Source organism: Mytilus edulis, chromosome 5 (assembly GCF_963676685.1).
Source record: "Mytilus edulis chromosome 5, xbMytEdul2.2, whole genome shotgun sequence".
NCBI classification, from domain to species: Eukaryota; Metazoa; Mollusca; class Bivalvia; order Mytilida; family Mytilidae; genus Mytilus; species Mytilus edulis.
In genome coordinates, this window is record NC_092348.1 from 8,639,669 (window position 1) to 8,652,639 (window position 12,971).

Genomic DNA, 12,971 nt, shown 5'->3' on the forward strand with positions numbered 1-12,971 from the left:
GTCCAACATTAGACAGCAACCCAAAACACAGATAACCTTACTCACTCAGAGGTTAATACATAGTCCAACATTAGTCAGCAATCCAAAACACAGATAACCTAACTCACTCAGAGGTTAATATTTAGTCCAACATTAGACAGCAATCCAAAACACAGATAACCTAACTCACTCAGAGGTTAATATTTAGTCCAACATTAGACAGGAACCCAAAACACAGATAACCTAATTCACTCAGAGGTTAATACATAGTCCAACATTAGACAGGAACCCAAAACACAGATAACTTACTCACTCAGAGGTTAATACATAGTCCAACATTAGACAGGAACCCAAAACACAGATAACCTAACTCATTCAGAGGTTAATACATAGTCCAACATTAGACAGCAACCCAAAACACAGATAACCTATCTCACTCAGAGGTCAATACATAGTACAACATTAGACAGAAACCCAAAACACAGATAACTTAACTCACTCAGAGAATAACATTTGGTCCAACATTAGACAGGAAACCAAAAGACAGATAACCTAACTCACTCAGAGGTCAATACATAGTCCAACATCAGACAGGAACCCAAAACACAGATAACCTAATTCACTCAGAGGTTTATACATAGTCCAACATTAGACAGGAACCCAAAACACAGATAACCTAACATACTCAGAGGTCAATACATAGTCCAACATTAGACTGGAACCCAAAACACACATAACCTCACTCACTCAGAGGTCAATACATAGTCCAACATTATATATATAGACAAGCAATTGCATTACTCAATAAAACTTATCTTTCATGATAACACGTGGTCCCACAATAAAGTGCACAAGTGAATCAATTAAACAAAATTATAAAATTCATTTTTTATGATCATAGCTAAAAATGTAATTATATTGAATGCTTCTTTTTGTAACTTCATAGGGTTGTAATAGCGTTGACCGTGCGCACATTTTTAGAAATACAAAATGTACTTCGGTCAACGCTTTTACACACCAATGAAGTTACGAAAAGAAGCATTCAATTCTTAAATAATGTATTATATGTAAATTGACTTGATCAGCCTAATTGTAGTAAATGTAATAATAACATCATAGTGTTTCCGTTTACAGAAGAAGATAAAACAAATGTATTTCTGTTCAAAGGGAGAAAAGTGCTGCTTGTTCTACTGTATATTTAACGTATAGACAATAGACAATATTTCATTAAGCACAAACACATTTACATTAAATGGTTATGGCATACAAAATTAAGACAATAAACTGACAATAGTTAAATTGATTATAATTATATTAGAGTGACAGTGGTATTCACAGCAAGAAGAAAAAGACTATAAATATCAACAGTTAACCCATTATTAATTTTCATGAACAATTAAAAAAAGAACACAAACAAAAATTAGGTTGCATATTAAAAGAAATACAAGTTATACAGATGTTCTCAATAAAAAACAATCATTAATATACTTTATGGTGATTTTTTTAATGACTGGTAGACTGCTATTTAAAAGTGCAGTCAAATGCTTCAGTGTTATAGTGGACTGCAATTTAATAAAATTGAAATTAAAATGTTTATTTATATTTTGTATATAGGTATCCCTCAATGATGTATAACATGGTATAACAGTTTGCCTGGCCTTTATATATATATATATATATATATTCCTCATAAAAACTGAATTAATTTATAAACAACGAATAATAGCCGTACTAAAAATGACCGTTTGATTTCTTTATTGCAAACATTTTAGATCGGTGCCTTGTCAGACCTTTACACGACACAATTTTTCTAGTTTCTCTCCCCGCATGTTTTATCCCCTAAGAAGGTCAAAATGGCGAGTCGATTTTGTCGACTTTTCCGACCTGCTGTAGTAACAAAGTTGTACCGAACACACTGTATGTGAAAATGAATTTAATAACAATTGGTTTTATGAAATATTTTTGACGATTTGAGTACGCTAGACAGCGGAACTTTAGCCTTCCTTATAACATATCTTTAATATGTCAGAGTTGAAACTGTCAACTGCCCTGGTCAAGTTATATTTTTTGACAATTTTTGTAACAAAGATAAATTGTCATAAAATTTCATTTTTGGTCAGCAACTGCCAAAGTTTATCAAAAGGACCTAACAGCTATGGTTCCATAGCTATCTATGATGGGGGTCTCATTTGGGGGTTCCGATCCTGGATCCCGCTTACTGTTTTGTCAGATTTCCGTATCCCGCTTACACTATGTACGTAAGCAATTCTCATTTTTTTTTGTCATTTCCCTGGTCCTGCTAGACCTCATTTCCCGTTTTCATGACACAATAATCATGATAATTTGACTTTCACATGTCACGTTTACAAAAAATCGGTGATCCCGTGTCACGCTTGGACCCCAATGAGACCCACTAATGCTCAGAATAATTGTCAAAAAGTAACATAATAATTACATTAGAACCACATATAGTCCCAGATAACTCTGACTTCCAACAGCTGTTTTGCCAGACAGGCTGGGGCCGTGGGACGTCAGAGCTCGTCCCATATCAAAAACTGGATATTTGCCCATCCAAAATAGATGCACTGCTTTGTCGCTTCTGGTGCCAACTAACGGCCTTGGAATTAATATATAAAATGGGTATCAATTAGATCATTTTTCATTTATCTCTTCATTTATGTAAGCTTCACCTACTGGACACCCTTTATTTTTCCATATTTAAACAGTTTTCACAGTTACCCATCGATTCAGACATTTTTACTTTTATTTTCAAAAGGATGTCAGATTATCATGTGACCACGAGAAAAAAGTGATGATTTATATCAAATGACCATAATCGAAATCCTCCGACCTCGTTCATTTACGATGCAAGTAATCTAAATGTTTGAGAGCTTCCGATTGTTATTGTGCAGTGATCTGGAAGGATTTTTTCTCTATGGGCCCAGGGCCCCTCAAAATTAAATTCAAGGGGCCATTTAAAAAAATAATGGGCCATGTCAAATGAATGGGCCATTTGAATCGACTACAGTGAAAAAAGTGAAAAGTGTATATCTCGGCAAAGAGATGGTGGTACTTACCTTTATGATTTTAAATAATATTATAGATATTGTGCCTGTGATTTTGTTATTTCAATTCAACAAAGAATGTAAAATAATTTCTTCCAAACCAGATAATATTTAAGATATCCTTTATTTACAATGTTTCTACTGCTACTGTTGTCTTGTTCATGTGCATGGGTTTTTTTTTTACATTAAATTTGGGTCTTCGTCGATTCCATACTTATTCCCGACGTTCCGTATTAGAGGACGTATTTGGCATTTCCTCTGCACTTCTTGTATTATTATTACTTCATCACGATGACAACAATAACATTAGAGAGTATCATTAATTGATAAAACAAAGCAACAATTCGCTGAAGGCATGTTTACAAAATGTCAAAACAAGCCAAAGACCAAAAAGTGACAAGGACAGTTAGTTGCCTTTTATGGAGACAAAAACTATATTCATAAAAAGGCTTTGGGGTTTTTTCAATCGAAATAGTAGCAAGCTGAACTAAGTTAAAAGATAATAATTAGAGACAAATATCGTCTGTACTAGCCAAATTTTACAAATTTAAGGTTGTAAAAAATCATATCATGAATGATGGTTAATTACGTTTTTTGGGTAATCAGTTACACCCCATGGTTCTATTATTTCCATAGGAAAACACACGAGACGTCCCAAAAATATATAGGTGCTCCTATCATTGGAGGAACATTACACAGTTGTGTACACACACATGGCGGCACGGAACACGATCGGAAATCCATTTGACGATATCTAAACTTATCGAAACGAAGTGAAAAATATCGTGCGCCACGTGGGCGCTTACATACATTGTAAGTCACTCTATGCGCCATTTCTGGTCGATATGCGCTATAGGCGCACGACCTTCCCGATCACTGATTGTGGTTGGCACTAAATGCTTAATACCAATCTCCTGTAAAGGAGGTGAAAAAATCGTGTTTGGCTACTGAATGTTAAACATTGATCTCCTATAAAGGAGTTGAAAAAAGTATAAATATTTGTATATTTGAGTCTCGAGGTCGCAAAATCTCTCGTAACTTGACATCCTTTAGAAAATAAAAGTAAAAATATCTGAATTGATGGGTCAATGTGAAAACTTTCAATATGGAAAAATAAAGGGTTGCAGGTAGGTGAGGCTTACATTTTGTACATAAATGAAGAGATAAACAAAAAATGAACAAATTGATACCTGTTTTATATTATTTCAAGGCCATTAGTTGGCACCAGAAGCAATGAAGCAGCGCATCTACATGTATTTTTGGATGGGCAAATATCCACTTTTTGATATGGGACAAGCAGTGATGTCCCACGGCCCCAGCTTGTCTGGCAAAACAGCCGTTGGATGTCAGGGTAATCTCGGACTAGGCCTAACATGGACCGAATTCTTCTGTCATAGGACTAAACTTCTTCCCATTTCAGTGTTCCTCGTTAATACTATTCAAAAATATATTTACCATGTTTACAGATTTGCACTTACTGTTTCTTTTGACAGTCTATACGTAGAAACAGATGAAATACTCTGTCCACTTACATGTAGTTACACCCTTTAACTCAACTAGTTTTGTGTAGATGTCTATTGTCCTTTCTCAGCACAGTAGTGATATGAAAAATTATCGCTAAAAACTATGCTCAGCTCACATGCCCATGTCAATATAAACATCAACATCGTCATAGATAAAATAGCAATAAACAGATTATCATTGATCATCTCAACTAGTAAATAGGTTTTGTCACTTTACCTTTTAGAACCTTTTTACTTCACAAGTTATTGAATTTTTGAAAAATATAATCCAGTGAACAAAAATTTTCAAATTGGAAAATTAGTATGTTGTTTAGAATAAAATAGTATTATACAGTTATACTAAGAGCTATTTTAATACTTTGTTATCTGTTTTAAATTTTGTTTGACCTTGAATATCTGTTGAAATTTCACATTTTAGAAGCAAAAATTAACAAAATACACACACAAGAATTTTACTTTATTGAACATTAATTTTTCTTTTTTAGTACTAAAAGCTAATCCAGTTGTTGCACAGTGTCAGAGATTACAGACAACAGATTCTACAAACCAAACATCTCGTAATTATTATTTTTACTGTTAAAGGGAAAAGTTTTTTTGGGGTTTTAATTTTGATTATTATGAGTAACATAATTTATGTAATATTTTTTAAATTAGTCTGAAATTAGTTGACTATATATATGACATTTGAAAATAAAACCAGAAATAACTTTTGACTTAATTTTAAAAATATTATATTTATATAACCATGATAACCTGCTGTAGACTGAGAAGTATTCCTTATGAAACCACACAAAATTAAACTTGATTATAGGAATTAAATGGGATTTGTGAATTATGTGAAATGAAAGAAAAAAATAATGGATAGGATAAGCTGGTTTAAATGTATTTTGAGATACAAATGTAGTATACAATAAAACATCACCAACATACATCATATATATATATAAGACCATAGGATTGTTGCATGTTTATATGGTATAAGTTTACCACAAACTCTCTTGTCAAGTTTTAAAAGAAAAGTTTTTATGATAATTGTTTTCCATTTGGCATGATAACTGCAAAAATTTATATATTGTAAATATTACTAGTACTGTAACTGTTCATTTTCTTCTCACAATTTGTGTCTATTTGGTTATATTTTGAACATTTCTAGTAAAAGCTATAGAAAAAATAAATATTATTAAAGTGTATGGTGTTTTTTGATTCATTGGATATGAATAAGCAAGGATATTAGCACTGCCATTAGTTTCTGGACCTATGGCCATCATGGCCGATGATCAGGATATGAAAATATGGATAATCAAAAAGAAAGTAGCCCATTTATAAAACATGTCAAATAATCTTATAAAGTGACTGTGAAGGCAAAATTAGTCATCAGCTGTCTTGAAATGAATTTTATATGACAATAAAACTTTCATTTTTGAAAAATCCACAGGACCCAAAATGTGAAACTAAACTAACTGTGTATTGCTACCCAAATATCTTTGCAAATTGTTAGGTTTATAAAAAAAATGATTGGGTAAAATTTAACCAATTTCACATGTTGAATCATATAAACATGATTAACTTTTGAAATTGTTTAAAAAAAATGTGAAATGTAAAAAAAAAATCTTACATAGGTACACTGAACACCTCAGAGTCAAAACAGACATTCAAATGAGATATAAAGCACACACATACTCAGATATAAAGCACACACATACTCAGATATAAAGCACGCACATACTCATTCAAATGAGATATAAAGCACACTCATACTCATTCAAACAATATAGTAGCAGATTCAAAACACTTATGACAATATAAGAGAAGCATAAGATCCTATCAAACTTTAGATCCCCAATGGAAAAAGTTGGCAGATATGCATAATTAATCTGTTATTAATATTGAACTTAAATAATAATTGTAATTTACAAAAAAATGAAAATACTCATGATAATATGTTGAAACAGTCTATAATAATATTTGACCCCTTGGATATATTTAGTCCTAGACTTGGTGAAATCAGAAGCATAATTTAAATAATCTTGTATATTTCAGCCACAGTGAGACCTCAGAACTTACCCTACAGGCAGCAGTTGAAAGATTTTGGGCAATATGTAGCTGAATGTTTGCCTAAGTATGTACAACATGTTGTGGTAACTCATCACGAGGAGCTAGAAATACTAATTCACCCAGAAGGCATTGTACCAACTATATCCTTCCTCAAAGATCATCATAACACACAGTATTTAAACATAGTAGATATCGCTGGTGTTGATGTACCCACACGGGAAAAAAGGTTTGAGGTAATTAATACCAATCACATTGTTATAAATTACTGGTGAAGTATATAAGCTTCAACAGCAGTTCATGGAGTATTGGCACTGAAAAAATTGAAACTCTACAAACATGAAATCAAAACTGTAGATCTAAAAGCACCATATATATTCTATATAAGCTGTCTTCAACAGAAGTTGAAAGAAAATAGAGCAAATCAAATTTCTAATTTTGTGTTTGACATTAAGAATAAGATCATTACATATTCTTATCCCATTAAAATCTCTTCCTGCATGTAATATATGTTGCTGGAATCTAACCAATCATACACAATATAATCTTTGATGGTTTACTTTCAGATTGTCTACATGTTGTTATCTCTACGATTTAACTCTCGTATTAAAGTGAAAACCTACACAGATGAATTGACTCCTATAGATTCCCTTTGTTCTGTTTTTGCTGGAGCAAACTGGTATGAAAGAGAGGTAAGTTATATTACCGATGTTTTATCTGTTTCTGGAATACAACCCCCATCCCCACCCTCCTGTTGTAAGACCCATCATAAGTAGACACTACTGTAGTGTGTTCCATCAAATTAATACAACTTCAGTATGCAGGTTATGTACATGATGTAAAGGTGCACAAGTAAATTAATGATTCATATTTTATTATCTGATATGGCACAGTTTTAAAAATCTCATGTTACTCCATGGGTATGTAGTTGAACAGAACTGACGGCCTAAATTGCTGACAAAGAACAAATCTATCTACATGTATATTATTCAAAAGAAATTTAACATAATCGTAATTCAATTTTTTTTAAAACATGCTTTTATTAACATAAATGTACAAATAATGTTAAAGAACTGCTTTAATTTATTTTAATAAAAAGATATTCTGTTGTACAAGTAAACAAAATATGGTATAAATGTGTTATTATTTTGGCATTTCAGATCTGGGATATGTTTGGAGTATTCTTTGCAAACCATCCTGACTTGAGAAGAATTCTAACAGATTATGGATTTGAGGGACATCCATTTAGAAAGGATTTCCCACTAAGTGGATATGTAGAAGTAAGTTTATCAGATTGTAGACAAGGGACATAACTCTCAAGATCTAACATATTATAAAACCTATCTTCTCACAATTTGTTTCAAAATTCTATCTCATAGATTTTTTTTTATGCACAAAAATGTGTTTTTCGCATAATCATTCTAAGCAAATTTAGACAATTTTCCATGACTCATAGCTTGAAAAGTAGCACGGTGACCCCAGGGCTTCCAAAACGGTCATATATTCCGGTCATTTGTATTATGTCCGGTAAAAGTCCGGCTGGGCAAAGCATGAAACGGTCATCTACTTTTCAGTTCAAGGCATTTTCGGTCATTTTAACATAATTCACGATCTTTTTGACCCAACCTTTTGCCTTTAAAATCTACACATTTATATCATTTTGTGAAACATCCTGATTATAACTTATTTTGTCTGCAAGAAAACTGGTGAACAGTCTTCAACAATGACACACTCAAGCAAATTCTAATACAGGTGAAGTCATTCTACAGATAGCGTCATTTGTTGCCGAAGTAAAAGGTGGTAACATCATTTAATTAAGTAAGATACTTCCAAAAAGGGAGAATAAGTAAAACATTCTTGTGTATAATTTGGAGTTTAGTAGGACGTCCATTACCACTGAACTAGTATATACAGTATTTGTTTAGGGGCCAGCTGAAGGAAGCCTCCAGGTGCGGGAATTTCTCGCTGCATTGAAGACCTATTGGTGACCTTCTGCTGTTGTCTGTTCTATGGTTGGGTTGTTGTCTCTTTGACACATTCCCCATTTCCATTTTCAATCTTATTTATTGTTTTGTAGGTTAGATATGATGATGAGGTCAAACGAGTGGTCGTAGAACCCTTAGAATTAACACAAGAATTTAGAAAGTTTGAATATAACACACCATGGGAAGTGTTTCCTAAGTTCCGTGAAGTAGAGGAGGGTGGTGAGAGACCAGCTGAACCAGAGGAACAACCAAAACAATAATTACAATAGTTCTTATCATAGATGTTTGTGTATAAATTAAAATGAATTAATGTGATGTTTTAACTGTGTTTGTTAAATTCATCAGACTTGAAAATTAAATCATGAAAATCATCTTCTGTCAGTTTTTAAACTTAAAAATTATATCAGATGATTGCATATGGTATCACCTAAGACAGAATACATAACATGAGAACCAGATGTGTCATGGATGGATATCCCATATCATTATTTTTATATGACCTCAAAAAATTTTCCATCCTTTATTGGTATCACGTCAGCGTCGTTGGAAGACATTTAGTTTCTGGACAATAACTTTAGTATAAGTATATAGAAATCTATGAAATTTAAAAACAAGGTTTATAACAACAAAAGGAAGGTTACAATTGATTTTGGGGGTTATGGTCCTTACAGTTTAGGAATTAAGGCCCCAAAAAGGGCCCAAATAAGCATTTTTCTAGTTTCCAGACAATTACTTGTGGAACGGTGCATGGATCTCTCTGAAATTTTATCACAACTTTTCATACCTCAAGGGGATGGTTATGATTGACTTTGGGGTGTTATGCCTCACTGTTTATGAATTAGGGGCAACAAATGAGGAAAAAACACAACAGTGTACTTTAAGTACAATGTTATGTTTGGATTACCTCCCTTAAACTGCTTTTAAATTATGTGTAAATGAATGCTGGATTGGACTTTTATGGTGTATTTAAATTGGTTAATATGGTTGCAAACTCCTTTGGAAATTTGAATTAAAATTATAACCATATCTTGAGGGACAGAATTATATTTTGAAAAAGGAGGGTGAGAGGTGAAAAAAAATCAGGGGGGGGGGGGGGCAATTTTATTCACATTTCAGATTTTCATCAAATTTCTTCAAAGAATTTTTTTAAGGGTGCTCAGTACACAACAGCATAGTGTATTGCACAAGAGGAAAAAAAGGGGGTATTTTTTTTTTGGGGGGGGGGGGGGCAAAATGGACACAAAATTCATCTGAATTTGGATTGAAATTAAATATATGACACATAATAGGTTTCTGACATTGAATAACTATAGTGAAAGAACTCAGAATTGATTATATGATTTGAATTTATATTCAATGTTTGGCTTTTGTGCAATACACTGCTGTTGTGAATTGACCACCTCCCCCTTCCCAAAAAAATACCCCCTTTTTGTTTTGCTTTTGTGCAATACACTATGCTGTTGTGTATTGACCCCCATCCCACCCAAGTTCATTATAGATAGAGATAAATGTAAGCAGCAAGAATCTTCAGTAAATTAAGATCTACAAACACCTCAAATTCACCAAAACACAATTTTGTCATGAATCTATCTGTGTCTTTTGTTTAATATGCACATAGATCAAGGTTAGCGAATTAGGCTCTTTAGAGCCTCTAGTTTGATGATGTGGACCAACCAACAAGTCACTACTGTGAATAGGTTACCAGGATGATTCAGCATTTTGAATCATTATATAAAAAAAAATTATGGAAGCAGTAAAAACGTTGTTTGGAACTTTCTCCTTTTTTTAAGGGGATCTGTCACCAACCCAGTATAAAAAAATAATCATGTCTTCATACACGAGAGCTGCTTAGAAGGTTAGTTTTAATTTGATTGCCCTACTCAAAATGGAATATCAAACCATTATGGGTTATAGTGTGCACATTGCACATGTTTTGATATATAATTTTTTGAAAGCAATATAAAGACAGCTCAAGTCCTTTTTTCGTCTAAAGGTTGTGTTTAGTGATCATCTTGACATGGCCATAGAACCTAGATAACAATAATTGTGATTGAAATAACTATTCATCTAGAACAAAAAAACATTGGGAGATACCAATGGGCAAACAAAACGTGAAAGATTTCATAGAGACTGAGATTGGTACTACGAAGAAACCAATTTACCATCAGGTGATATTGAAGCCAACACAATACCAAAACTTTTTAAAATCAGCAAATCAATTGTGCAGTAACGTTTTTCAACTTTTTTTTCCTTCAATATTTCGGATTAGAATAGTATTTGCTTTGTATTATCAGTTGTGGGTCATCTAACATTATTTGGAATAGCTTATAAGGATCAAAAACATAAAAATTCTTTTTGAATAGATGATGTTGGGTTATCCATAATATTACTCATCAGATGGCCGATACAACTAGAAATACATCTAACGAAACACAGAGTGGACGTGGCTAGGTACTTAATATTGTATATCACATTTTTGAGAGTATGGAACAGTATTCGACAATCGATTGATTCGACATATTTTATTTTGTAGTAGAATTATCTTGTCAACTGTACTCGATCATATCAGTTTGTCGATTCAATCAATTGTTCAACTTCTACCAAATTAACATACTTCATTCATGCAAGGATTTGTATAGTCTTACTATACAAATCCTTGATTCATGTCAAGATATATCAACTCAGTCAACTGTGCTATTATTATAATCAATAAAATTGAGAATGGAAATGGGGAATGTGCCAAAGAGACAACAACCCGACCATAGAAAAAAACAACAGCAGAAGGTCACCAACAGGTCTTCAATGTAGCGAGAAATTCCCGCACCCGGAGGCGTCCTTCAACTGGCCCCAAAACAAATATATACTAGTTCAGTGATAATGAATGCCATACTAATTTCCAAATTGTACACAAGAAACTAAAATTAAAATAATACAAGACTAACAAAGGCCAGAGGCTCCTGACTTGGGACAGGCGTAAAAATGCGGCGGGGTTAAACATGTTTGTGAGGTCTCGACCCTCCCCCTATACCTCTAGCCAATGTAGAAAAGTAAACGCATAACAATACGCACATTAAAATTCAGTTCAAGAGAAGTCCGAGTCTGATGTCAGAAGATGTAACCAAAGAAAATAAACAAAATGACAATCTATTCTTGTTTTCAAACGTTGCACGATAGTATCGATCGTAATCAATCGTTACGATTGTGCCACATTTGATCAATATTTTAAAGCAACTCAGTCAAGTTTGTTTTTATATCTTAAACGTTGCACGATCGTATCGATCGTATCCAAACGTTACGATTGTGCCACACTTGATCAATATAACCAACTCGGTCAACTCCTCATTAATATTATAAATTATCACGAAAGTATAAATCGTATTCAATCAATACGATTATGCCATGGTTGATAAATATGGTCAACTCAGTCATCTCTGTATCTTAATAGATATGCAAGTGTTGCGTTTAAGCCACAGTTAATAAACATGTGCAACTCAATCAACTTTTGCACGATGGTACCAATTTTATAAATACATTTGTCCCAAGATTGATCAATACAATGATCAATACACTAGTAGCTACTGTATATTCGTTTTATACATGAAGCTCAATAGTATCGATTGTATTTAATGAGCGCTAGTGTGCCACTGTGAGTAATATAGTAAACTCAATCAACTGTATTCGATAGTATTCAATCGACACAATTGTGCCATGGTATATACAAATTGTCAACCTAGTCAGCTGTATGGATATATATTATTCTAGTTCAACATCAGTTTGTACATATTTTGATAATAAAAAAGCAGTTGTTAACATTCTGGCTTCTTGTTTGAGAGGTGTCTAATTGGCAATCATATCACATCTTCGTATTTGTATAATAGTATAAATAACAAATATGTAATATAAAACCACAACATCATGTATATTTACAGTTATGCATATTTATTAGTCTTACTATTACCATAACTCTAACCCTAAACACAGTTAGATACAATAACATAGCCTACGGTCGTAGGCGGCATATTCACACAGCCTATGGCGCTAGAATGCACATCAACACAGTCTACGGCGGTTGATTGCATATTTATTGCAGTCTTCTTTTGTCTTAATTCTAACCCTAACCTTGGTCTGACAATGACACAATTACATAGCCTACCGCGCTAGGCGGCATATACACACAGCCTATGGCGTTATAAGGCACAACAACACAGTCTACGGCGCTAGATGAGATATTCAATAAGTCTTTTCATTACCCCAACTCTAACCTAGCCTTAGTATGACACAATAACATAGCCTGTCCTACGACGTAAGGCGGCATATTGACACAGCCTACGGCGCTAGGCGAAATATTGACAAAGCCTACGGCGATA

The 12,971-nt window shown here is 33.3% G+C and overlaps 1 protein-coding gene across 1 annotated transcript; it reads left to right on the top strand.

The window, feature by feature from the left end:
• The first annotated feature begins 1,766 nt into the window (after positions 1-1,766).
• LOC139522871 (NADH dehydrogenase [ubiquinone] iron-sulfur protein 3, mitochondrial-like) lies at positions 1,767-8,927 on the top strand. Its single transcript, XM_071316485.1, has 6 exons — positions 1,767-1,896; positions 5,053-5,124; positions 6,608-6,855; positions 7,186-7,311; positions 7,780-7,899; positions 8,697-8,927. The coding sequence occupies exons 1-6, from the start codon at positions 1,833-1,835 to the stop codon at positions 8,862-8,864; spliced, it is 798 nt and encodes a 265-aa protein (XP_071172586.1). The 5' UTR covers positions 1,767-1,832; the 3' UTR covers positions 8,865-8,927.
• Positions 8,928-12,971: the final 4,044 nt, after the last annotated feature.